Here is a 25,795-nt window from a genome sequence, read left to right on the forward strand (position 1 = left end):
AAAGGCTGCCTTCAGGATCAGAGACAAGGTGGAGATGAAGGCGGTGCACGCAGAGCGGAGGGATAAGATTGCTGAGGGCAAGGACTGTTACAGGAGGAAGCTGGAGATCAAACTACAGCAAAACAACTCGACGCAGGTGTGGAGTGGTATAAGAACCATCACTGGTCATGGAGGAAAGGTTTGACGATGTGGCTGCTGCCCACCCTTCCACCAGCTCCTCATGTGACTCAACCACCACAAAACTCTCATCTCTGACATCTGTCTATCCCCCATCCCTGTCCCCTGACCCTCTTCTTCTCCCCCCCTTCTCACCACCATTTACCTCAGCACCCTCACCCAATCATCTCTCATCATCTGTGCTACTCAGCTGTGTGTGGTTTTTCAGCACATATTCAACCTGAGCCTGAGCACCATGATTGTCCCTGCTCTGTGGAAAACATCATGGCTAGTTCCTGTGCCCAAGAAGAAACATCCAAGCTCACACAGTGACTACAGACTTTGACTTCACATGCCATGAAGTCACTGGAGAGGCTGGTCCAGAAGCACCTCTGCCCAGCAGTCAAGCCATCACTGGACCCCCTGCAGTTTGCTTACCAGCCCCATATTGCAGTAGAAGATGCCATCATTTTTCTGCCACACAGGGCTTACACACCTGGAAGAGGCAGGCAGCACTGCGAGAGCATTTAACACCATTCAACCTGCCCTGCTCAGTGGTAAGCTGCAAAACATGCAGGTAAATGCTCCACTAGTGGCCTGGATCACCAGCTACCTCCTATCTCCCTTTCTGTTCACTCTTTATACCTCTGACTTCAGATACTGCTCACAGTCCTGCCACCTGCAGAAGTTTTTTCTCAGGAGACTCAGATCTTTTGGTGTCTGCAGAACCATGCTGCAGATGTTTAATCAGTTGGTGGTGGCCAGCGTCATCTTCTACACTGTAGTGTGCTGGGGCAGCAGGGTTAAGGCAGCAGATGCCAATAGACTCAACAAGCTCATCAAGAAAGCTGGTTCTGTCCTGGGAGTGAAACCAGAGTCACTGGCAGATATGGCAGACAGGAGGATGCTGAGAAGACTCCTCAGTATTATGGACAATACCTATCACCCCCTGCATGCCACCAAGGAGCACGACAGGACGCCACAGGAAGTCTTTCCTTCCAGTGGCCAATCTATACCTCCCCCTTCTGCAGGAAGAACATCTGATAGCCATGCTATTGTTACTGTTATGATGTGCAATATTACTAATATGGTTAACATATTTTCATTCTTTATCATGTGCAATATCATTCACCATCATGTGCAATAGTACTGTACATATCATTCATCCACTGACAATGTTGTATGTTAAATCTGTTGTTTATATATTGTGTAAATATTGGTTCATATACTTGATTAACTATTTTTTAAATTTATCCTATTCTATTCTATTCTAATCTTTATTTTCAAATTTTTCACATGTATTTAACTGCTTTGTTCTTTTACTGTTTTGGTGGTATGTCTGGCAAAATAATTTCCTTTGTGATTAATAAAGTTCTATCTATTAAAAACTGAGCTGAGTGTTTTTTTTTTTTTTATTAGACTTGAAGTATGTGAGACTCAGACCTGAAGGATATAATGTGTCAGAGCAGGGACAGTGTTGTTTTTTTTACTACACTCGTTTTTATCACACAATATCATGTCCTGTTTTACCCAAGACATGAAAACATAATGACCGAAATGTGTGTGTGTGTGTGTGTGTGTGTGTGTGTTTGTATATATATATATATATATATATATATATATATATATATATATATATATATATATGTATACACACATTAATTTACACTTAGAACACAGAAGCTAGATAGATACTTTATTAATCACACAAAACATCAATCAATAAACAGAACAGAAATAAACGTTTATTTAACACCCCCCCCACACACACACACGCACACACATGTATACGTGCTTTCACTAATTGTTCCTGTGTTAAACAGGAAACAGGAAACTGTCTCTGCCCTTGATCTGTTATAAATAAAGTTTATTCTCTCTGGTCCTGAGTCCTCATCAGTCCACCTCAGGACGTCTCCATCCAGGTCCAGGACCGGGTTTTAGGAGAGTTCGGATCAGGATCGTCTGTTTCTGTCTGATCCGGTTTCTGTTTCTTCACTCGACTGTTTACGTCTATCAGATCCAACATGGCGGCTTCCGCGGCTTCACGTGAGCTCTTCACAGAAGGAGTGAGAGCGGTTCTTCACTCCTGGCCCGTTCTACAGGTAAATATAAGCACACCTGAGAGACAGACACCCGAAAGACAGACAGACAGACATGTGACAGCAGAGAGACGGGCACTGCAGGACAGACGGTCCGATGCTAACAGGCTAAAGCTAACAGGCTAACCGTGAGATGTTTAACTCGAAATGAATTAGAATGTGTCTGATGGTGTGACCTGTTCTGATAAACCGATATAACCTGGTTAATATCACGTCACCGTCTGGAGGGGGACTTTATTAGTCTGAGTATTTTCACTCTGATCTTTAGTTTCAGAGCTGCTTTACTCAGATTATAATCTGTCAGATTAGAAATGAGTGTGTGTTTTGATTCTGCTTTATTCCACTGTTGTCTTTAATCTTTGTGTAGAATAAATCTCAGCTGTGTGTAGAGACAGAGTCAGAGACAGAGACAGAACCAGAGTGATGCACAGGTTCATCTGAATCAGCTTTAGCTTCTCTGTTGGTTAAAGATTCTTAAACCTGTTGTTTCTCTTTTCTCCTGATTTTAGATCAGATGTCTGTCTGTCTAACACCTGTCTGTCTCTCCTCAGATCGCCGTGGACAACGGCTTCGGGGGGGTATATGGGCAGCAGAAAGCTGATTGGATGGTGGATGTTGTTCAGCAGTATTTCCATGACAATGGTAGGTAACTATGGTAATCTGTCAGCTGATTGTTCAGGTGTCCTGCTATCAGACTGGACCAGTTCTCCTCTCTGAGTCACAGCAGCAGTGACCTCAGGTTGTTGTTGCCATAGAAACGTTGTAATCAGTATGTGCTCATCAGATTTTTACACAAGTGAGTTATTGACTGTCAGGTTGATGATTGTGTGTGTCTGCGATCAGCTGACCTGCAGCAGTGTGAGGTTGAGGATTTCATCGCTGAACTGATAGATCAGGAGTTTGACACAGTGGTGGATGATGGGAGTTTACCTGAGGTACACACACACACACACACACACACACACACAATTATTTAAACAGCAGTGACTGAACGACGTCGTCACATAAACACAAACTAACACAACATCAACAGGAACCCTGCTCCACCTGTCCGCAGGTGTAGTTGTATGCTAACCCTGCTCCACCTGTCCGCAGGTGTCGGTCAGTCTGCTGCAAGTGTTCAGTCTGTGGCAGCAGGGGGCGCTGCAGCAGCTCCAACACACCATCAACACTCTGACACAGAAGAAGAGTCAGAGGGCAAAGGTCACAACTCTACCCACACAGTCTGATGAAGAGAGTGATGATGAAGCTCAGGTATGTCTCACCTGTCACCTGCACTGCTCTGATTGGTCAGTTAGGAAAAAAACGTCAACATAATCTTCAGGGAAAGATAAGAACTTTATTAATCTAAGGAAATTGTTGTGTCACAGCTCCAATAAGCAGTAAAAAAACAAAAAAAACAAAGCCATTAAATAAACATGGGGGAAACTGTACTTTTTACTTTTTACTGAGCAATGATCAAGTATAGTTGATGATTTATTTTCTGGATGAACAGATTGTTGTATTTCACAGCTGAAAGTTTCCAGTTGACATGAACTGACTCTTCCTTCAGATAAGGAAACAGAATAAACTCTGAGGATAAACTGTGATGAAGTGTTTGTGTGTTCAGGTGATGGAGTGTGAATCATCCAGTCCATCAGTCAGCAGGACACATCCTCCTCCTCCTCCTCCTCAGGATGAAGAGGACGGCTGGACGGTCGTCAGGAGAAAGAAGTGAAGAGGAGGAAAAACATGAACTGTTGAACTGAAGCAGCTGACCTTTGACCTTAAGGATGAGAGTGTGTGACTCAGTGAAACAGACAGAACCACCTTGACGGGTCGACTCCATCTGCTGGTTCTGATCCAGACCTCCTGATGTTTGGACAACGTGGACCTGCAGATTCTGGATCCTTGTTTTTATATTAAACCTGGTGAAGATACTGAGTCCCGTCTGATGTCATCACATCACTACTAATACGTCAGCTGTCGTAGATACAAAACATTAATAATAACAACATTCATATTCAAGTCTTAAACGGAACAGCAGCATGGGAAACAGGAACAGACATATTCACTAAATCAGTCTCATAAACTTGTTTAACAAAATACACACAATAACTTATGTAATCTAGGAGCTGTATATACAGGTGTGTTTTCAGGTAAATTCAGTTTAAATGAAGTTTGATGTAGCTTCAGTTTTCAGTCTGTGAACTAACATCAAACAACTTATTTATTCATAGTAAAGTCCGGGTAAGCTAAGGCCCAGTGACCTTACCAAGTCTCTGGAAGGAAAAGATCGATGCTCTCTGATGTGCTGTTGTGTTCAAAGTCCAGTAAAGAGCAGTTGTGTTGGCGGTGTGTCTTCAGTGTTGCTGAGGAGATCAGTGGTTGGTCCTTTGTTCTCCCTGCAGTTAGCCACTCAGTGCAAACTCTGCTTTAGATCCTGATGTCTGTAGAATCAGACTCTGGCAGACCTCAATGGACCTGAATTACTGGGTTCAGTCCAGGGCAGAGCTCTGCTTCAGACAGGCCTCATGGAGGTCAGAGGGTTTTACCTTTGTGGTGGGAGATGAGAATAGGATAACATCTGGGTTTGTTGGTCTGATGACACAGTGACCAGTGGCAGCTGGAGCTGAGAGGATTTTTCTTTGACTGTGAAACAGAAGGAGACATTTGGTCTCGTCCTCTGGACTGAACCATCACACTGTTAAAATAAAGTAACATTAATGTCTGAGCTCAGGTTCATTTATTCTTTACCCTGTTGACTCCTGTGTATCTGTAGTTTGTCTAATTAAATTATTATAAAGAAAGAACGTGGTAGCGGCGGCACGTGCTAGGGCGCCGCGCAGTGACGTCAGTGACGGTACGGTGGGTGTCTCCTTCAGGACGCACCGCAGGAGCGGAGACGAGCGAAGCAGCAACATGGCTGCAGATTACTGGGAGCCAGAAAGACCCGAGATCCTGTCAGACTGAACCGAGCCAAAGATAACCCGGGACAGACCGGGACAGATCCTCCCGGTGAGTAACCGTTACCCCCGAGTCTCATGTGAGCTGGAAACTGTTTTATTAAAGATTGACGGAGCCGTTAAAGGGCGATAGCTTCAGAGATTAACCTGCTCCGCCTCCGCTGCTATTTATAACGTACTGAGGACACTCACTGCAGCAAATAGACGGCCCCGGCCTCATACAGTAACACTGACATATACAGAGAGAACACAGGACATAGACAGAACCACAGATACACACAGGACATAGAACCACAGAGAGAACACACAGGACATAGACAGAACCACAGGGAAACAGTATCTAAATAGTAGCTGTTGCTGTTAGCTGTTAGCTGGGCGTTTAACAGAAACATGTAGCTTAATTCTTCATGTTCAGGTGAATCAGGTATTACTGAGGCACTGTGATGTCACACCATCAGACAGTGACATTATACACCTGTCAGGTGTTTGTCTGTTCGTTGTCTGAGAGATAAGGTTTCTGTGTTTAAGCTGTTTCTCTGATTAATTTACTAAAAACATTACCTGTCTCTCTGCAGACCACGTGTGTTCTGTGCTTCCTGCTCTGTAAAAACAGAATCAGCATCTTTCTCACCTCAGAGACCAGGTACATCAGGTACACCAGGTGCACCTGGTGCTAGGAGTACCACAGCGTTGTTAGAGTAATGCTGCCAGGAGCTGGTTTGTTAGCATGTTAGCTGTGGCTCCACAGTGTTGGTGACGGTGAAATATGCAGCCTACAGACTTCCTGTTGGACCATTACTGTGCCTGATAACTGTTTGTGTTAATCTGTTTGGGTGGGTTTGATTTACTCATCCCAGCCAGTGGAATTTGTGTTGCAGCCTCATCCTGTCAGGTGACAGTGATGGATCTGCAATGTATCCTGCAGATCAATTCTTAGGAGTTTCACAGGAGTTACTGTTTTCAGTGTTAACTCATACGTGTCATTTATTGGTTCACATTCCTTCAGTTTTCATTGTTCAGGAGGTTTTTCCAGGAACTGAATTCTCAGAGGTTTCCTACTCAAAACAAACAGACAATAATTAATTAATAATTAAAACTGGTGAAAACTCTGTAAAAGCACTGCTGCTACATGCAGTCTACATGTAGCCTATATGCAGGCTAAGATGAGTAACCCTGTCTCCGTCCTCCTGGAAAAGGAGATTCTATCCAGGACAGGGTTTGTCTGTGGGGGAGTTGTGGATACAGGGATGTACGACCCAGATCTGGGCTCGGTTCAGGGTCAGGTCCTTGATGCTCTGTCACAACACTGGCACACAGACGTGTTATAAACTTTCCATCCTTTTCCCCCTGAGTTCTCTTCAGGTTCAGGACAGACCTAATTCTGACCTGGTTCTGCTACCTCTCCCATGTTGGGAGACCTTGGTTTCCAGACCTGAATCCTCTGCAGGGTCAGCTGAGGGCAGAGTCAGGGTCTGGATCCAGTTGTCCTCTGGTTGTGGGTCTGGCCTTTGTGGGGTATGAGACACAGAACAATGCTCAGGATCCATCTACTGAAGCAAGCCTGCCCCGCGGTGGAGGATCTGTTCAGATTGGTGTTGGGGATGAATGTTGATCCAGAATCTGCTCTGTACCTCTGGTCCTTTGCCTCCTGGGGTTGGACTGAGGGGAGACAACCAGAGTTTCAGGCTCCATATGAACCAGAGTCGCATTGAGTCTCTTAAGATGATGTTGGCGATTTACCAAGGCTGAAATGATTCTGAAACTGAAACAGAAAACTGAAACATCCACAATATTCTGTGGCAGTGCAAGTTTTAGCTCTGTTTAAGTTACTTTCAGTATTAACACTATGACACATGAAAGTTAGTATTCTGTACAAAGTCAGGGGGAGCTGTATATTAGTAAATATCACATGTTACTCCTGTTTCATTTTGGTCCAGTCATGATGGAGTGATCCTTCCTGTGGTAAACGTCAGGCTGGTTTAATTAGCTCCAGATGAATAATCACTCTGAGATGAGAGACTGGACACGTTCAGAGATTAGAACTGTTGAACTGTTGATTTGATCTGTTTAACAAGTCAGAGATCGTCTCGTTCATCACTCACAACACTCTGAGGCTGAGAGATCAGAAGAGGAGCTGGAAGCTTGTTCAGGCTGCAGAAACAGATCTTTAAAACAAGCTGACATTTGATCTGTGAGATGATACTTTTACTTCCTGTATTTACCTGTCCAGGTGTGGTCTCCAGGCTGGCTGCCCCACCTCCCTCAGCGTCACGCCCCCCTCTGCCCCCCCGGCCCCCTCTCATGGAGAGAATGAGGAAGATCAAACGGCAGCTGTCACTCACTCTGGGGAGGGGAGGGGGCGGGGGAGGTGAGAGGACGCTGGGTGACACCATCAACCAGGAAGTGACATCACACAGTGACTCAGGTAACAAACACACACACACACAGGTACTCTGAACCAAGTCCCTCAGAAGACCCGAACCTGAACCTGTTTCTGGATCTGGTCCTAGTGCAAAGGGTGCTTCTGCAGCTCAGGTGTTTCTGCAGCTCAGGTGTGTCTTACAGAGGCAGGTTATGATTGGACAGGCACCGGTTTTGACAGCAGAATAAATCTGAGGAGAGAGAAAGCTTCCTACCTCTAAGGTGCTCTTGAGCAAGGCACTGAACTCTGACTGCTCCAGTGGAGCTGCTCAGAGACACTTCAGACTGGTTGTACTGGTTTTACTGGATCTGTGAAATAAACACTGAATAAAGTTTAATTTAAAACATGAAAGTGTCTGGGTCGGTGGTTTGATTCCTCACAGGTAGAAATGTCCTGCCTGACTCCTTCCTCTGATCTGATTGGTTGGTTAATCAATGGTTGTGATTGGTTGGACCTGTCAATCAGTTAATCTTCTGCACTTGTTTTTTTTCTTTCTTTTGTAACCATTTGTTTTTTCTTCTCTCCCTTTTTTTTTCTAAATCAACCAATCACTCCCCCCCCCCCCCACACACACACACCACACCACCACCACCACAGAGGTGTCTCTTCGTTCCTCTTCTGCTGGTTTGAAGGTTCGAGGTTCCTCCTCCTCTGTTCAGTCTCTCCTTCAGTCGTACAGCAGTTCACTGAGGAAACCTCGAGGCCTCGGACGCAGCCTGAGCTCCTACCTGAACCACACCAACAGACTGGGTACTTGTACTGCAAATACATGTGTACAAATACTACACCACCTACACCACACACAGACTGGGAACTAATACTGGAAATGTGTTCAGATACTACATTGACAGTGGTATAGCAGCTGACCACAGTACACAGCTGAGTACTGCAGATACTGTTTATAATACTGTACTACAACAACAACAAACTGAGTACTTCTGCAAATATATACTATATTGTATAGTACTGCAACCACTTGAACAGACTGGGTACGGATACTGCAGATACCTCTGTGTTGGTACTGAAAGTTTTCCTGTAGTTTTGCAGTCGTAGTTTAAAGTGATCACACTGTTTGAATTAATTCAGATGTCTGAACTACACAACACTGAAATACATATATGTGTTTATATATGTGTTTTAGTACTGGTGTGTGTAGATTCATCTTTTCACTGTAACTGTGAAGCTGATATCATCAAACATTTATTCTGAATGTGACACAGTTATTTTCATTTTAAATGATAATATCTGCTGTTGAATTTATGAAACATGCTAGTGTTCTGTGTTTGTCCCTTTAATGACAGTATGGACTCCCAGATTATCCCAGCATGATCTGAGAATGTTTTTGTTATGTCCCAGAATGCTTTGCTCTCTCAGTCATTAATGTTCAGTGGGATTGAGGTCAGGTGACTGTGGAGTCCAGGACAGTCAGGACTCTGTGGTTTTCTCTGGTCAGTGAGTTATTTTAAATCTGCGAGGTGTCTGTAGGTCATGATGTTGCTGCAGTACAACTCCTCCTCCATCTGAGGACGCTGTGTGTCTGATAAACTCTGGTTCTCTCTCCTAATATTCACCCCTCTCTCACTGCCCTGAAATAAACAGAACTGTGTTTCCAGTCATGAGTGAAACTCAGGGAGGTGTTTAGAAACTGACAGCACCAAATCTGTATCTGTTCAGACTTCTGGTAAGATTTTTACTGTGACCATAATGTAACTTAATGAGCAGTGATCTGTTGGAAACTCTTTTATAACAGATGAACACTGACAGCTGAGTCAGTTGAATCTCATCAGTAAATCAGAGTCAATGACCTGAATGTCTGCTCCAATGGAAAATTATAACTGCCACCTAAATCTTCTGATCTAGAAACAGAATCTTAAATATTTCTTCACTTTTCATCACATGACTTGTGTTTTGAAATGATGATAAAATGATGAATCTTCGAATTTAGTTTGGTTTGGTTTTTAGTTTGATTATTTCCAGGTTTAATGGAAATATTTTCAGTCTATTGACTTTTGAAGTTTGGTGTCAAGAGTTAGTGAATCTTTATTTGGTGTATATGATAGTGGTGCTGCTGTATGTTGTGTTTCCCTGTGTGTATTATCATGTGTGACTGTGTGTGTGTGTGTGTGTGTGTGTGTTTTCAGAAATTGTCCATGAGGATGTGAAGATGAGTTCAGATGGAGAAAGTGATCCGGCTTCTTCTTCAGACGATGTCCAGAGTCCAGTTCGAGTCCGACTGAGGAACAAGAAGATCTCTACTGAGGTACACACACACACACACAGTGTCAGGGCTGGTGGTTTCGACGATGGTCTGTCCAACGTTGGTGGAAATCACAGTGTAAATATGGAGATAACTTCTCTCATGTTCAGACAGTTTCCTAACCTTGACACTTTCTTTTTTGGGTTCAGTTTCAATTGTGAGCTTATGGTCACTAAGTCTATATGTAGTTATTGTTTGTCTTTTTGTTTTATTTGGCTTAAATATTGGGCTCACTGGAATTCTCTGTCTAGTAAATAATAGCATTCTAATTTATTAATTTATTGGATTTCTGTTTTCTACTGTTTGGAATATCTAAGTATATTATCTTTATCTATTTTATTTGAAAATTTGGAATTATTCTCATAGTGTCACCTTGATATATAAATATACTCTACAGCCTCTCCCTGGAATCCCTCATTCATAAAATATGCTTGAGTGTTCAAGGTCTGTTTTTACCTGGTTTTACTAGTAACATGGTTTTATCTGCCTATGCTGATGATGTGGTTGTTTTTATAAAAGATTAGCAAGATGTGGATATTTCAAGTGTTGCGAGGGTGAACTGGGCAAAGAGCTGGGAGGTGGAATGAGGGCCTCCCTGTTCTCCCTCAAAGCCTGGCATGGGAGAGAGACAGCCTTAAATACCTTGGTATTTATCTAGGTAATGAAAATATATTAAGGAAAAAGTGGGAGAATGTTCTGGAAGGGGTTGAGGGCAAACTGTCCAAGGGGAGATGATGTCTTACAAGGAGAGTATGGGTTTTAAATAACATGATAGCTTCTCTACTGTGGCACCAGCTGGCCAGTCTGGATCCTCCATCAGGTCTGTTGGCAAAGATCCAAGAAAAAATAGTCAGCTTCTTCTAGGACAGGTTACATTGGGTGCCACAGTCAGTTCTGTTTTTACCTAGAGCTAAGGGGGTCAGGGCCTGGTCCACCTGGCCAGTGGAACAGCCACGTTCAGATTACAGTTTGTCCAGAGGTATCTGGCAGGTCCCTCTGACCTGGTGTGGAGGGGCGTGGCCAACTGAATTCTGAGACGTGTTAGAAACCTGGGACTGGATGCTGCTGTTTTTGACCAATTTTACATTTTTAGATTTAGGTGGGTTAACTTCATCTTATTGGGGTGTTTTTAAATCCTGTTCTCTTTTTAATTGGACAAACTTTCAGAAGAGTCACTCTCTGCACTGGTTGTTGATGGAGCTTTAATTTGTGGGGGCAGACTGGACATGAGCTGCGGCGCCATGCCTGGGCTGATGGGGGCGCTGTGCAGGTCGAAGACTGTATCTTTGAAGCTGCTGGTGGATGTGGCAGGGCCGGCGCTCACTGATGCCCAGGCTCTGAGTGTTGGGGGTCACTCTGTCTGGCTGGTGCAGAGAGACCTGGAGCTCTGGAGGCAGGAGCTCTCTGCGACAGAGAGGAGCCCCCTCCTGCCATATGAGATGGGAAGGGCCAAACCTGACCCCATGTGCGTCTTCCCCGACCTCCACCTGAGCCCTGGGTTCACAGAGCTCAGTGGTCCCCTCTTGAAGGTCCACAACTCTGACAAGCTGAGGCTCCAGAAAGTGGGCTGATAGACTCTTTACATAAACTGTGTAAAGACCATTCACATGAAGAGTCTGAGCAACAGGGAGCCCAGTGTGTTGCTGACAGGCTGAGGGGACACATAAGAGGACCGTTGATCTCCAGTGGATCATCCTCCATGGAGCCACCAATGCCTTTGTGTCTGCTCTTAACACCAGTGTTTTAAATGAGTGTCCTCTCTGTGGTTTGAGAACATTTTCCATGTTTTTACTGAGTGCACGACACTCACCCTGTTCTTTAGCTTTTTAACTGGTGTTTTTAACCTTTTTAGTGTCATTTTTTTCATCCATGTTTTTATTGGTGGAGTCCAACAAAACAAAAAGGACAAACCAAAGAATCACCTCCGCTAAACTTTCTTGTACGTGAAGCCAAGTTAGTGATTTACCTCACTCACAGGGACAGGCTACAGACAGACACATGTGACCTTGTGGAAGTTCAACGTTAAAGCCAGACTGAGACTGGATTTCTGGTTTCATAAGGTCATGAGGAATATAAAGGTTTTTAAAGAGCCGAGGGGGTGTGTGAGGAGCTTTTATGTCTGTGTGTCTTATCTGAAGTGTGATCACCTGACCGACCCTCACCTGCTGATGTGATTATGTAAATAAAGTATCTTTATAAATCTATCTATCTTTCTCTCTCTCTCTCTCTGTCAGGACATTAATAAACGTCTTTCATTACCGGCTGATATTCGTCTTCCAGATGATTACCTGGAGAAGTTTAATCTGATTGGTCCAGCTCTGTTTGAGCAGCCAATCAGCAGGCGGCTGCGCAGAGTGTCTCTGGTACGTCTGCCTCTACCTGGTTCTACTCTGTTTCTATTCAGTTTCTATTATGTAGGATGTTCATCGGTTCTGTTGTGTTTGCTGTCAATAAAGATTTTATTAACGGTTCCCATGTCTGTCTCTCTGTCTTTCTCTCTCTCTCTCTCTGTCTGTCTCTCTCTGCAGTCAGAGATTGGTTTTGGGAAGTTGGAGACATATATCAAACTGGACAAACTGGGAGAGGTGAGGAAACCTGATTTGTTGATGTTTTTTCATCTCCAGCTGTTAATAAAGTTTCACTGGTCCTTAGGTGTCACTGGTCTCCAGGTGTAGTCCTGGCCCTGGTCCCCAGCCGTGGTTCTGGTATTGACTGATCTGTTAGTCTGCTGACTGCAGGACCTGGAGATGAAGAGTCTAGATGTCTCTGTCTCACCTGTCTCCTGTCTCCCTCTCTACCTGTCTCCCTCTCACCTGTCTGTCTGTAGGGGACCTATGCCACAGTGTATAAAGGTCGCAGTAAACTGACTGAGAACCTCGTCGCTCTGAAGGAAATTCGACTAGAACATGAAGAAGGAGCTCCATGTACAGCTATCAGAGAAGGTACTGCAGTCCTGATGCTATTCTACTATAGTACTAATACTGTACTACAGCTTGTCAGACAGAAATATCACTGCAGTATCTCTAGTACTTCTGTAGTATAAATGTATATTAATGTGTGTGTTTTCTCTCAGTGTCTCTGTTGAAGGATCTGAAACACGCCAACATCGTCACGCTGCATGACATCATCCACACGCAGAAATCCCTCACACTGGTGTTTGAATACCTGGTGAGACACACACACACATACAGACACACACAGACAGACACACACACACACACACACACACACACACACACACACACACGATGTTGATGTGTACTGTTGTGTTTCTTGTGTATTTCAGGACAAAGATCTGAAACAGTACCTGGACGACTGTGGAAACACGATCCATGTTCACAATGTCAAAGTGAGAAAACTTCATCTCTGTTCATGTGTTACTGTCAGTACTTCAGATACTACAGGCTGTGTTTAGTTATACTGCTCTACACATTTACATCTGATATCACTGACTGACAACACTAATGCTGATCTGTAACGTGTAACACGTGTTACATGTTACAGGCTTTAGGTAAAATCTGAGCTGTGAGTGAAGTAGTGATGAGTATAATCGGACTGATGTGATACACTGTGCTAGTTCAGGATCATGGCAGACTCTGCCTGAGAAGTGGATTTCAGACAGAAAAAAAAGGTTTTCCGAGGATGAGGTTTAATTTAATTTAAACTGGAATCCAAGCATCTGAACTGGATTGATTCAGATTTGTTGTGACACTGAGTGAAGACTGAACAGTTTGGTTCTGGTTTTTCTCTCCTCAGCTCTTTCTTTTCCAGTTGCTGCGAGGTTTGTCGTACTGTCATCGCAGGAAAGTCCTCCATCGAGACTTGAAACCCCAAAACCTGCTGATCAACGAGCGAGGAGAGCTCAAACTGGCAGACTTTGGTTAGTCCATCTGTTTCCTGCTGGTTTTAACACACACATTTCGGCGGTTAGATATGTTTCACATATGTCATCTACTGTGGTTCATGTTGAGGATGAATGAGATCACTGTAAACTGCTTTGGACAAACTATGGTATCCTACTAAAAGTCCATGACTCAATGCGTCTGTCAGGAAAACCCTTGTTACACCAGTTTTAGCTGCAGGAGCAACAGGCTGTAAACTTTACAACAAAGTAAACTGACTGTGATGAAGTAGAGACGAGATGGAAATGAAGAACAGAACGACTGGTTTCTAGTGGCTGCCCTGATGCTCTCAGGATAGTCTCAGGTGAGTCTCAGGTGAGTTCTACCTGCAGAGAGCTACAGAGGAAACGACAGGTGTTATGGTGAGTTAACAGCAGGTACACTGAGGTTTCGTAAGGGACGGAGGACAACCATGTCTCTGTGTCGCTCAGGTGTTTTGTTTGTTTCAGGTTTGGCTCGAGCGAAGTCGATCCCAACGAAGACGTATTCTAATGAGGTGGTGACACTGTGGTACCGACCACCGGACATCTTGCTGGGCAGCACCGACTACTCCACTCACATCGACATGTGGTTAGGACTGAACACTATTACTGTAGTACACTGTAGTACTACTACTACTGCATAAGGTTGACCAACTCTCTCTTCCTGTCCGTCTGTCTGTAACTTGTCTCTCTCTCTGTAGGGGTGTTGGGTGTATCTTCTATGAGATGGCGACAGGTCGACCTCTGTTTCCTGGTTCCACAGTTGAGGAGGAGCTTCACTTCATCTTCAAACTTCTGGGTGAGAACAAACGAGCTTCTCTGATTTTTATTCATAAAAACACATGTATTTCATAAAGTGGTATATTTGATATATTTGTGTATTTGATGTGTGTATTGTGTGTGCAGGTACTCCGACAGAGCAGAGCTGGCCTGGGATCAGTTCTAATGAGGAGTTTGTGACATGTAACTACCCTCAGTACAGAGCAGAGAGACTGAGTAACCACACACCCAGGTACACAACCTGACTACACGCAGGTACACAACCTGCCCCCCCCACCTGCCACTCATCTCCCTCTGACCCAACCTTCACTGATAAAGACATGTTCTGCTGACTTTTAACTTTAGAGGTTTATTATAGAGTTTTTGGTTCAGATAATTAAAGCTGCCACCAGTTTCATTACTTTAATGTGGGAGATATAATAATCTGTGCTGTTGTGTTCAGGCTCAGCAGTGAAGGAGTGGAGCTGTTGTCAAAGTTCCTGCAGGTCAGTAAATGTCATCATCATATATAAGAAAATAAGACATATTTTCAGGAGTAACTGGACGATAAAGTTTTAATTTAAACTTTAGTTTGAAGGGAAGAAAAGGATCTCTGCAGACGAGTCGATGAATCACTGTTACTTCAGTAACCTGGGAAACAGAGTGAGGTCACTTCCTGACAGTAAGTTTAAACACAACCTTTGACCCCTGAGTTCTGTGATATCACTATTTATTGTGACATCACTAAGTTACTGTGATTGTTGTTTCAGCAACGTCCATCTTTAGTCTGCCAGAGATTCAGCTGGAAAAAGAAACAAAGAAACCGACAGCAACACCTGACCCAGGTAACACGCACACACCTCACACAGGTAACATGCACACACACACACACACACACACACACACACACACACACACACACATACACACACCTGACTCAGGCAACACACACACACCTGACCTACGTAACACAGATGACGTGATGTTCATGTGACGTTCAGGTGAATACAGAAAAGATAAAACATTCCGTTCCTTCATGTATTCAAAGCACTCGGGATCGATGGCCTCATCTGTATAAACTGAAACTTCACAGATACTTTTAGTTTTATTTGTCTAAAATAATTTAATCCAAGGCTCATTTAGCAGCTGTTCTGGAGCTTTTAATCCTCAGAGGTAATTCTCCATGACAACAGGGTAATTCCATCTGTGAAGGAAGATCGTGTGATATAACTGAAAGCTCCAGAACGGCCTTTAAACCTGAGACGAAGCTGTTTATCTACTTGTTTGCTAAAAAGAAATGTTTTTTTTTTCTGTTCAGCAAACAGTCCGAGCAGGAGGCGGAGTCTTCTCTTCTGACATCATCGCTGGGTGGAGTCTGCTGCAGGACGTACAAAGTGAAAGGACAGGAAATGATGATTTCTGGAGGAGGAAGTGCTACTGGGGAATAGGAAGTACATTAACTGAAATCTGAAATGATTTTTTATTGAGAGAAGAAGAAGCTGTGACCTAATGAATCACAGCAGCCATCTGACCAATCAGAAAACAGCAGAGAGCTTCACCTCAGCACACAGAGAGATGAACACATGAGTGAATGATATAGACATCTGTGGACAGATGATGGAGTGAATCCTGTCTTCCATTTTCACTGCACAGATTAAAAATATCAAGTTTTTAAAATTAGACTCTTAACAGGATCATGGAAAACCTGGAATTCTGTTTGAACACCTGGAAACACCTGGAAACAGGTGTCACCTGTTTGAACACCTGCAGTTACTTCACTGTTTCACTTCTTGAGAGAAATATCAGTGATGTCATAGCAAAGAAAATTACATCACAGCCACTCTGATGATGTCACAGGTGACAGATGTTTCTCTGCAGCTGCTTGTTTTTTTTTAAGTGATAGAAACACATCAGAGGGAACAGATGAGTTCACTGATCTGAGTTAAAGTTCATCAGCAGGTCAGGGGTCAGGATTAGGGATCAGGGGTTCAGGAAGTGGTGCAGCTGTTTTCAGACCTGATTCTAAAGTGTAAATCAAAGAGCAGATTTTACACAAGAGGCTGATGTATAAGGTTTTTCAAATGTAGCTCCTCAGAATTTAAAGAAGTTTCTGATCAGTTTGTGTTTCTGCTGTGGAACAGTATCTACACTACAACCCGGTGTGAGAACAGACTGAAGGAGAAGCCATGTTTGTTCAGACTGTTTATTTCTGCTGATCTGCATGTGTGTGTCCTACAGTCAGTCTGAGTAGTACTGTTCATATAAATACTAATACTGTACAAATACAGTAATACTGTTAATAGTACAGTGATACTGTAAATCTGAACAGCTGTTTATCACATTTATTTTAACAGGATTAATCTATAATTTATTGTTATTGGTAAATAAATTGTTTTTCTGTTGGGAACCAGGTGAGGATGACGTGATGACATCACTGCCCCCTCCTCACTGAACCACATGATAAGTCAGAGGACATCGCAGGGCTCTGATTGATTGTTTTAGTTTAAGTGAAGTTGTTTTCTGTTTCTCAGAGTTTCACTAACAAACTGAGCAGGATAGTTTGTTTCAGAGCGAAACAATGAACCGACTGACACTTGACAGCCGGCATTAGGCTGACCGTCACCTGGGTTAGGGTTAGGGTTAGGGTTAGCCAATCAGTCGTCCTTCAGTTTGAACTAAACTCTTTTGAGGCAGAACAAACGAACAAACAAAAGTTTTGTTGTGTTTTTATTTCTAGTTGAGCAGTAGTTTTGTCTCTGTGAAAACACTGTAATCTGTTTCAGAGCCTTGTGAAAACGTTTCTACCCGCTCAGAGTTCAGGTGTGAGTGGGCGGGGCTTATCTGCAATTCATTGTTTTAGGTAGTTTCTCTTCAGACAAACTTTGTGATTTCAGTATTTTTTTTTTTTAAGTTTTTTCGTCAGTGTTGAGTTTTAATATTTTTTAAACAAACTGTTTGCTGTTGTTTTTTTTAGATGTGAAGAAATATTAGCAATAGATCAATATCCATCAGAAGACAATAATGATTGATCAGAAGAATCTGAGTCTTTAATGCGCTGTAATAATGTCACATATGTACATGTTTGTGAGAGGTTAGAAATATACAGTATATATATATATATATATATATATATATATATATATATATATATATATATATATATATATATATAACAAAGTTTTATTGTTCTACCGAATATCAATGGATGTTTCTGTCCAGTGTTAAATATCTTGACAGAAACAAGAAAATATTATTTATGTTTGATATTTAGGTTTGATTCAGGTTTGTGTCCAGTTTGTTAAAGACTGAGTTTAATGTTTTTTTCTGTTGCTCATGGTGGAAACATGAATTAAATCCACTGAGATTCAAAGTGATATAATACAAAAAGTGGAGTAGGCGTGAGGAAAAGTTTCTGTGAATCTAACGGACGCTCTGTGTTTCTGTGCTGAAGGAAGTGATGTAACAGGGAGTGTTTGTTAATGAATGACTGTTGAATGTAGCTGTGGTCAGTAGTTTAAACTTGACTGAGTTTACAGTAATAATGTGTACAGAGTTATTATTAGAGATCATTTTGAATCTGCACGCTGCAGTGTCATGTTGTTCCTCAGCTGCTGATCAACAGCAGAAAAAACAGCATTTAGATCTGAACCTGGTGTCTGAGGTCACTGATAGTGATCCAGCTCATTCTGTAGACCTGGTTCAGGAGCAGGTTTCTCATATCTGATGAATGGAAACTAAACATGTAAACACAGATTGACAGGTCTGACTCCTGTCTCTGACTAAAGAGTAAAACTCCAACTGTCACTAAAGTCACTTCCTCATTGTCATTGTCCATGAACATGAAGGTTAAATTTAAATGAATAAACACGAACTGAGGCTCTGACCTCAGATCGGCACTGACAAACATGATTATTATTGTTGAGGTTGATTTTAAATATTTTGATTTTGGTGTCAGGAAATAACCCTAACCCTAATTGATTCCATAAAGTAAAGATGTAAAGTTAAAAAAATATCTGATTACAGTTTTCTTTGAGTCATGGAGAGGAGATGTAAAACACAGATTAAGTCCGGATTTGAACTAGGATTCACATCTGGTTTGTTTATTCTACTTCAGACATTTGTCTTTCAAATAAATGCAACTTCAACGACCTGTGGGAAAATGTGCTGGTTTGACATCCACGTGGATCTAGATGCTGTTTTCTCTGATTTTTGTAAATTAATGTACTTTATTTTGGTTGACAACATACCAAAGTTATCTGCAATATACTGCACTGCATGATAGGATTCTTCCAGATAACTTCTATGCTGTTTATTCTTTGAATATTCTTCCATCTGCCAAGAAGCACTTGAGACGTATCTGATGCTATAACTGATCTGCATACTTGAAATATCAATCCAAGTATGGAAATTGAAGTATGTTACTGTGTACAATTCTGTTTACTACATGTATTCTGGATATATTTACAGTATATAAATATACATTAAAATTCTTTATTTATTCTCAGTGTTGGCTGTTTGTGTTTATCAGACAGATCACACTCATGTTTTCACAGTTGAACAGTTGAACTGTGTCATCACTGTCGTCCTCTCTGGTATCAGGACCGACGTCTGAGAAACCGAGGCTCTGAACCGAAGCTTCTTTGGACCTTTAAGTGGAAGCAGAACCATCTCAGTCAGTGTTTTAATGATTGGGTCATAAATGACCCAGAACACACAACCTGGACTAATTCCACAAGAATAATCAACTCCAATTTTTAAAATGGATCAGAATCAAAGTCATGGAACAACACGTTACCAGCAGGAGGCGCAGATCTACATTACAGACTAAGATTATGTTTCCTAAATGGTCCAAAATCATCAGCAGCCCTTCCACAGAGTGAAGTAATTATAGAATAAAACCTCGATTATCATGAGGCCAGAAATCGACCAGCCTGAAATTTGAAATCGGGACTCAGCTCTTGGACTCATCACAACCCCATTTTAGTCCTATTCCAAAGATGGGATTCCAAATTCCAAGAATGTGAATCTAACCCAGACCAGACCCCTAACCCCTGGACCATCTAAAACTACCATCATATTAATAACAAATCAGACTTAAGACTTGAAAACTTTGGAAGCTACCACAGCAAAATAAAGTTCAGGTGGTTTTTGGGTGCACTCAGCAGGATCTTCCTCAGGTGAAGGTGTCTGTTGATGATGTCATGAGCTCATACCTGTGTGACTCTGATGACACTTCAATTATTTCCTGTTTTATTAGTAAGTGTTTTTGTGGAGTTTCTCTTGTAGTTTCACTTCCTGCCTTTGTGTTTTTCTGTGTAACCTGTGTCCTTTTAGTTCTCAGTATAAATATAATCTCATTTTCCATTGCTCAGTTTCCATGATTGTTTCCATGTGTTTGTTACTGTTGCTTCTTTGTTCCTCAGGTTTTACCTGATTTACCTGTGTTTAGGACATTTTGACTGTTTCATTTGATTTTGGATTTCTTTCTGTTTCTTCCTGTGTGGACAGATTTAATCTCTGACTACTGCGTAAGTCTTTTTGACTTAAAACCTGTTTGGAGAATCCAACATAATTACTACTTCCTTTTCAACCTTAATGCAAAACCCATAAAAAGTTCATTGCTGTTCCTTCAGACTGTGTTGGGCATTCAGGAGGGTTAGGATTCTGTGACTGAGTTATTTAAAAGGTCTCGTCTGAAGAACATTGTTGTGTTTTTCCTTTTACTGCTGAACTTGTTTTGTCTCTCATTGTAAAAGATAATATAGGTAACCATTTTACAGACTGGTCTTAATGAGATTAGTGTCTGGTCGTTTCTCAGTTTCCTGCTGTTAGGTTCTAGTTTTTCTATCAAATCAGATCATTGAAATGTTTCAATAGAACCCCAGGTTCTCTGGCTTCTACAACAGTCATCAGCCAGTGGTTGTTTCTGATTCCCAGTTTAGAAACATCTGAAGGTCAGACGCTGCAGGTAAAAACTTTATCCAACATAAATCACCATGAAACTTCTGTAGCTGGTTATTGACATGAAGAGATTTGTTTTCTGCATTACAGGTTTCATGAAATTTGTTCACGTTTAGTCATCTGTGTCTGTGCTTTTGTTGCAGTTTTCCTCGTGTTGATCTAAACAGACAGCAGCGCTTTGAACAGGAGTCAGTTCAATTCAATTCAATTTTATTTATATAGCGCCATATCACAACAACAGTCATCTCAAGGCACAAAGCACAGTCAGTTTCTTTTGAATGAGAATAAATGTGTGAATCAGCTCCACATCACTGTCACTGATGTGTTTACTGTCTCAGTATATCCAGGTGAAACACATCATTTTAAACCTGGCTGTCTCTGACAACCACAACGCTGATGCATGTGCAGAGAGGATATTATGTCATTGATAGGCCATCAAATGAAACCGGCCATTAACGTGATGAAAATTGTGGATTCTTCTGGGTTTAAAACATTTGGGATCAGGTCTGGTCGCTTTTAGACATTTATTTCAGAAAAGTTACAGATTATTCCTTTAAATAAAAGAGCCTACAGTTTTCAGTAAGTGATTTAGACTTCAATTAAATGAAAACAGCTGACTCTTTTAGGACCCTCCGTGATCTGTCAAGGCATCGCCGCATGCGCACTCCAGCTTTAAGACTGACGTCAGACGCCGTAGGTCGCACGTGTTGGCGCGTTCAGCGGTCGGCGCAGGCCGCGTGATGGTGGGTTTGAACAGAGAAACTGATTCAGAGACACCGGGACGATCGGTCCAACCACAAGAGGAGCTGGAAAAACACCTGGACAGGTGAGTGATGTCTGTCAGGTAGTTCATGTCGTTGCCGTCAGTTGTGTGGGCGCATGTCAGGCTCGTTGTGCTTGTTTAGAGTCAGGTGTGTAAAAGTGCTGCAGTGTGTGTGTGTGTTGTTTAAATGCAGGTTGACAGAGTTTAACAGATGAACAGTCGGAGTGTGTGGTCGCTCACACACACACACACACACACACACGGGATTAACTCACTGAGATGGAAACACTCATTAGTTCAGACTGGATTCAATTCAGGAGGAAACGCGCGGGAAAAAACATTTTCACTCCAATTTAAGTCAAAGAGCGTTTTCAAGCTGCTCAGTGTGGTTAAAGTCAGAGCTGAAGAGCCACAGAATCTAAACTGATGTTTGTTTAAAGTGAATATAATATGACAGGGTGTGGCGGTTAATTAATTCAGTCACGTTATTGATCAGTGAACTGTGAAACCGCTGAGACAGTCAAACACGTGGAGCGAGGCCTCTGCAGGTAACAGCTGCTGTCATTTCATCCACCTGAGTATCTGACCACTAAAGCTGTTTGTGTCTCTGACACTCAGACTGTTCTTCAACATTATGGACAAGATTCCTACAGAGACAGAGCTTTTTATTAACAAGTTTAACCTCAAATATCTCTATATACCGCTACCAGACTCCACTGACAAACAGTGATTTACTGGGAGCTGCTGGAATAGCATTGCCTCTGTTTCTTAGTTACTGTGTGAGTTTCAGAGGAGGAAGAAGTTTTCATTAAAACACAAACTAACACATGGAGGAGCAGACTGATTCTGTCTATTGAACCTGTGTCTGCAGTAAGACAAAGGCTGTTTTAGTTTGGATCTGCTGAGCTAGTGATGGTGAGACCAGGAAGCATCAGGTCTTGGGTCAGGTGTTGAGTCAGAGCTGGACTGATGTGGCTTCAGTCAGTTGTGTATTGAAGGTGTCTTTGCTGTAACAAAGCCTGAACTCATCTTTCTCCATCTCTTGTTTGTCCATCTTTTTTCTGGCTGCCATCACTCACAGCAGCACCTGTCTGCCTCTGTTTGTTTCATCTGTATCTGTGGCTACAAACAGTTTCTTTCTTAATGGGTTTACTACTAATAAACTTTATTTATGTAGAGCTTCAAATCAGTTCCAAAGTGTTTTACAGTAACAAACTAAACAAACTGCCAGTGTTTTTATTTGTGCTGTGGGTTTTCATTGTTCCCTGATTCATCCATCCAAGTTCCATTTGTTGTTTGTCTCTTTGTCTGTGTTCAAGTCTTTAGCTCTATGTACCAGCTAACATTCACATTCAGCCTGTCAGAGTATTAAAGTCAGGCACATTGATAGTCAGGGTTTTTATGATTACTGTCTGATTGGTTTGAGACAGTTTAGTAGTTTTCTCCTTGCTCACCTTGTACTCTGAAAGTTAGGTAATTTCCAGCTCACATTAGTTATCCATTCATATTTGGTAAAAGCTTTTAATCTGAAGGTAGCTGCTTATTGTCATTGCTCCTGGTTGATAAATGTGGTGTTTGCTGTGATTTGTGCAGCATAGTTTGTGTTGCAGGATAATTGTAACTTTTGATGTGAGATTCTAAATTAATTATAATCCCTCAGAAAAAGATCAGTTCTGTTTTCTCAGCATAGATGGATCAGTCCAGAGAGTTGGCAGCATTGTCCTCAGGTCTCATTTTCTCTCCAGGTTTCCTTTCAACATTCACTGCTGCTGTTGACACATCTGCAAAGGATCTGTTTCCTGATTCAACATGTTTGTATGCGTTTGGTGAGATTTGGTTGTAGACCATTGACAAAGCAGATGACTTGAAATGTTTGACTTTGATTTGTCCAAGTGCTTCAACAGACTCGTCTTCACTCTGTCCACAAGTCAACAAGTCACTGTTGACACATTTGACTGCTGACGTGGTCGACAGGATGTCTGAAGAAGTAGTTGAGAGACACAGTAACCTGGTAATGTCAGATTCAGATCTTAAGTTCTGTGTGTGCACATGTCCTGACAGAATCAGTGATATTTGGACCAAACCTTTGCACATTTTTCTAATGTGGCGAATCAGAACCAGGATTTGATGAAACAGGACTTGTTAACACGACAGAGAACAAGGTCAAATGAGTCGACTCGCATCATAAGAAGGCAAGGCTTTTCTCTTTCCCCTTCTTCTCTGTGTGAGAGGAAGTCCACGCTGTCAGTACAGTTATTCAGTTCTTAGAGAATAAGGATAAAACCCTAGTTTTATTAGTCCACGTACAGATCATGGACTCTACTGAGTTGTGTGCCATAGTTGTGCAGTTTCCAAAACCAGACAAGGATCCATCTGGTGTTGTGAATCAGCTGACCGTGGTATGCTGTTGTTCTGATCTTTAGTGTTTTAGGGACAGATTTGGTGATGTATTTGCTGACTCTGACATTGCTGGGTTACAGTGTCTCTGAACTACTTCTGTAGATGAGCTGTTCAATCACCTCAGAAATCAGATGTGTAGACAGGCTTGTAGACTTGTAAGCACTGTGTTGATGAGTCTGTTTGAAACATTTGGGTGAATCTGGTTCAAACATTTTAGGTTGTTGCTTTGTCAGTGATCTCCGGGGGGGGGGGGGTGTCAGGGTCAGGTAAACAGCCTAAACAGCTACATCAAGTCAGGTATCTTGACAGTCAGGGGTTTCTGTGATGATTTCTTGGGAAACTCTGTCCATCTGAGATTGGTTTGAGACAGCTGGTTAGTTTTGTCTTTGTTGACCTTCATCTCTGATAAATTAATCTGAACGTCAAGCTGCTCTTGATGGTTAATATGGTGTTGATGTGAACTGAACATAATTGATGTTTCTACATTTTCTCTTATTTAGGTTATAGTTGAGCTGTTAACCTTAATTGACTTGAGGAGCATTTATTGTGAATATTTCTATTTTAACATTTAAAGTAACTCCATTTATTCCCTGTTACTCCTCAGCTGTTTGATAATGGCCTGCTCATAAGTTATTCATTCTAGATGTGTGGTTTAAATTATAGAGCATAACTATCTCTTGATTTGATGTAGACTGATAATTGACTGTTACTGCGTTTGAGTTTGGTTTTCTCCAGTTGTCGTTCAGCCCACAGATGATGTTTTGTTATGAATACATTAAAACCTGAGTGATGTTGCCAAATAAAATGTGAAATCCTCTAAGTCAGTAGTTTTGCCTGGTTCCAGCCTTCCATCATCAGATGGTAGAGGTACGTGGACAGGCTAGATATAGATAGATTTGAGATCCTTTATATTCAGATAGTTGTACTTTTTTATTTTTTTTAATTTTTTTTTATTCTGTCAAAATCATCACCATCCATAGTTTCCTATTAATTGTAACTTCAGCATTTAGTGGATTTTGAGTTTAAACTCTGTCTTGTCTTTTTCTGCCAAGTTTAATTCCATCTTGAGTCTCTGAGTTCGAGTAGTCCAGGTGAACTAAAATTTCGTACATGTATGATTTTTATTTTTTTCTCGGAGTGTAGGGAGGCCTCCCAGCAGGGGAATTTATCCCGCCCCTGCAAAGCGTTAAGTCACTAGGGTACAGTAGCATCACTGCAGCAACAACTGACCCTGGGATATTTTGATAAGATTCATACGTTCATTAAATTGTCCTCGGACCGGTTTATTGCGCAGTAGGCAGTTTAACAGGCAGGAGTGTGTCTGGATTCTCTGGGAGGGAGAAAGCCTGGCAGACAGAGACAACTCAGATGATTCTGAAACTGTTGATGGACACTCAGTTTGAGTATATTTAACTTATGAGGACATATAAAAACCTAACTGATGTCTCTGGTGAACCAGGTTGACACCATATTTTACAGTTTGTTCCTACGGAGTTACTTCCTATCAACAACAGAAACATTATGCTGTGGGCTGAATTCAGAAGGTCTTAAGGTTAACAGGTGTTCAGTTTAATCGAAACAGAGTATAAAACTTTAGCTGTTACAACTTGCTTTCAATGACGTATTCACATCATTTACAATGATGCATTACGCATGATGCATTAACATTTTTTTAATCTCTTACTGACTGCATCATACAGAGTGACAAATCCCATCTAGAACTGACAAAGTTGTGACGTACTCAAAGTATTATGCCAGTAGAAGCAGTTGTTGTTGTCCAGATGATTAGAATGGATGAATCTGTAGTAATAAGTTGTTACTGTTTGCCTTTATTGATTCTTTGACCTGTCTTGGCATTGTTTCCGTTCAGTCTCAGATGGACAGACATGGGGGGTGGGTTTATTTAGGGGCTAGTCAGAACAGTGCGTTGTCATTGCTTTCCCCTGCTGCAGCTGGTGTGTTGCTGAAATGTCGGTTTCTTCTAGACTGGTGAGTAAAAACCTGTTAAAGCCAATATTGTCTATGTAATGTCAGATTATTTTTCACACCAATCTGCAGTAAAATCTTTTTTTGTGTCCATTATAGTTTTTAGACCACCTCCCTATTCCTGTAATGATCCTCATTCTCAATGTGTACTAAAGAACACATAA

General features: G+C 41.9%; 2 protein-coding genes across 4 annotated transcripts; both read left to right on the forward strand.

Moving 5' to 3' along the window:
- The first annotated feature begins 2,021 nt into the window (after positions 1–2,021).
- Positions 2,022–4,178, forward strand: tsr2 (TSR2 ribosome maturation factor). The gene is made up of 5 exons (XM_018687475.2): positions 2,022–2,258; positions 2,807–2,897; positions 3,099–3,190; positions 3,351–3,509; positions 3,865–4,178. Exons 1-5 carry the CDS (start codon positions 2,181–2,183, stop codon positions 3,970–3,972), a joined length of 528 nt encoding a protein of 175 aa, XP_018542991.1. The 5' UTR covers positions 2,022–2,180; the 3' UTR covers positions 3,973–4,178.
- Positions 4,179–4,318: 140 nt separating this feature from the next.
- cdk16 (cyclin-dependent kinase 16) lies at positions 4,319–19,025 on the forward strand. Of its 3 annotated transcripts, XM_018687473.2 has the most exons (17): positions 4,319–5,252; positions 7,431–7,625; positions 8,220–8,372; positions 9,764–9,882; positions 12,114–12,242; positions 12,408–12,464; positions 12,707–12,821; positions 12,953–13,047; positions 13,166–13,228; positions 13,636–13,759; positions 14,231–14,351; positions 14,464–14,561; positions 14,669–14,774; positions 14,985–15,027; positions 15,113–15,203; positions 15,292–15,366; positions 15,840–19,025. In XM_018687473.2, the coding sequence occupies exons 2-17, from the start codon at positions 7,502–7,504 to the stop codon at positions 15,875–15,877; spliced, it is 1,551 nt and encodes a 516-aa protein (XP_018542989.1). In that variant the 5' UTR covers positions 4,319–5,252; positions 7,431–7,501; the 3' UTR covers positions 15,878–19,025. The 3 variants fall into 3 exon arrangements, with proteins under 3 accessions (XP_018542989.1, XP_018542990.1, XP_050927486.1); XM_018687474.2 differs by lacking the exon at positions 8,220–8,372; XM_051071529.1 differs by lacking the exons at positions 4,319–5,252; positions 7,431–7,625; positions 8,220–8,372 and adding an exon at positions 8,383–9,303.
- Positions 19,026–25,795: the final 6,770 nt, after the last annotated feature.

Source organism: Lates calcarifer, linkage group LG6, assembly GCF_001640805.2.
Source record: "Lates calcarifer isolate ASB-BC8 linkage group LG6, TLL_Latcal_v3, whole genome shotgun sequence".
Lineage (NCBI taxonomy): Eukaryota > Metazoa > Chordata > Actinopteri > Centropomidae > Lates > Lates calcarifer.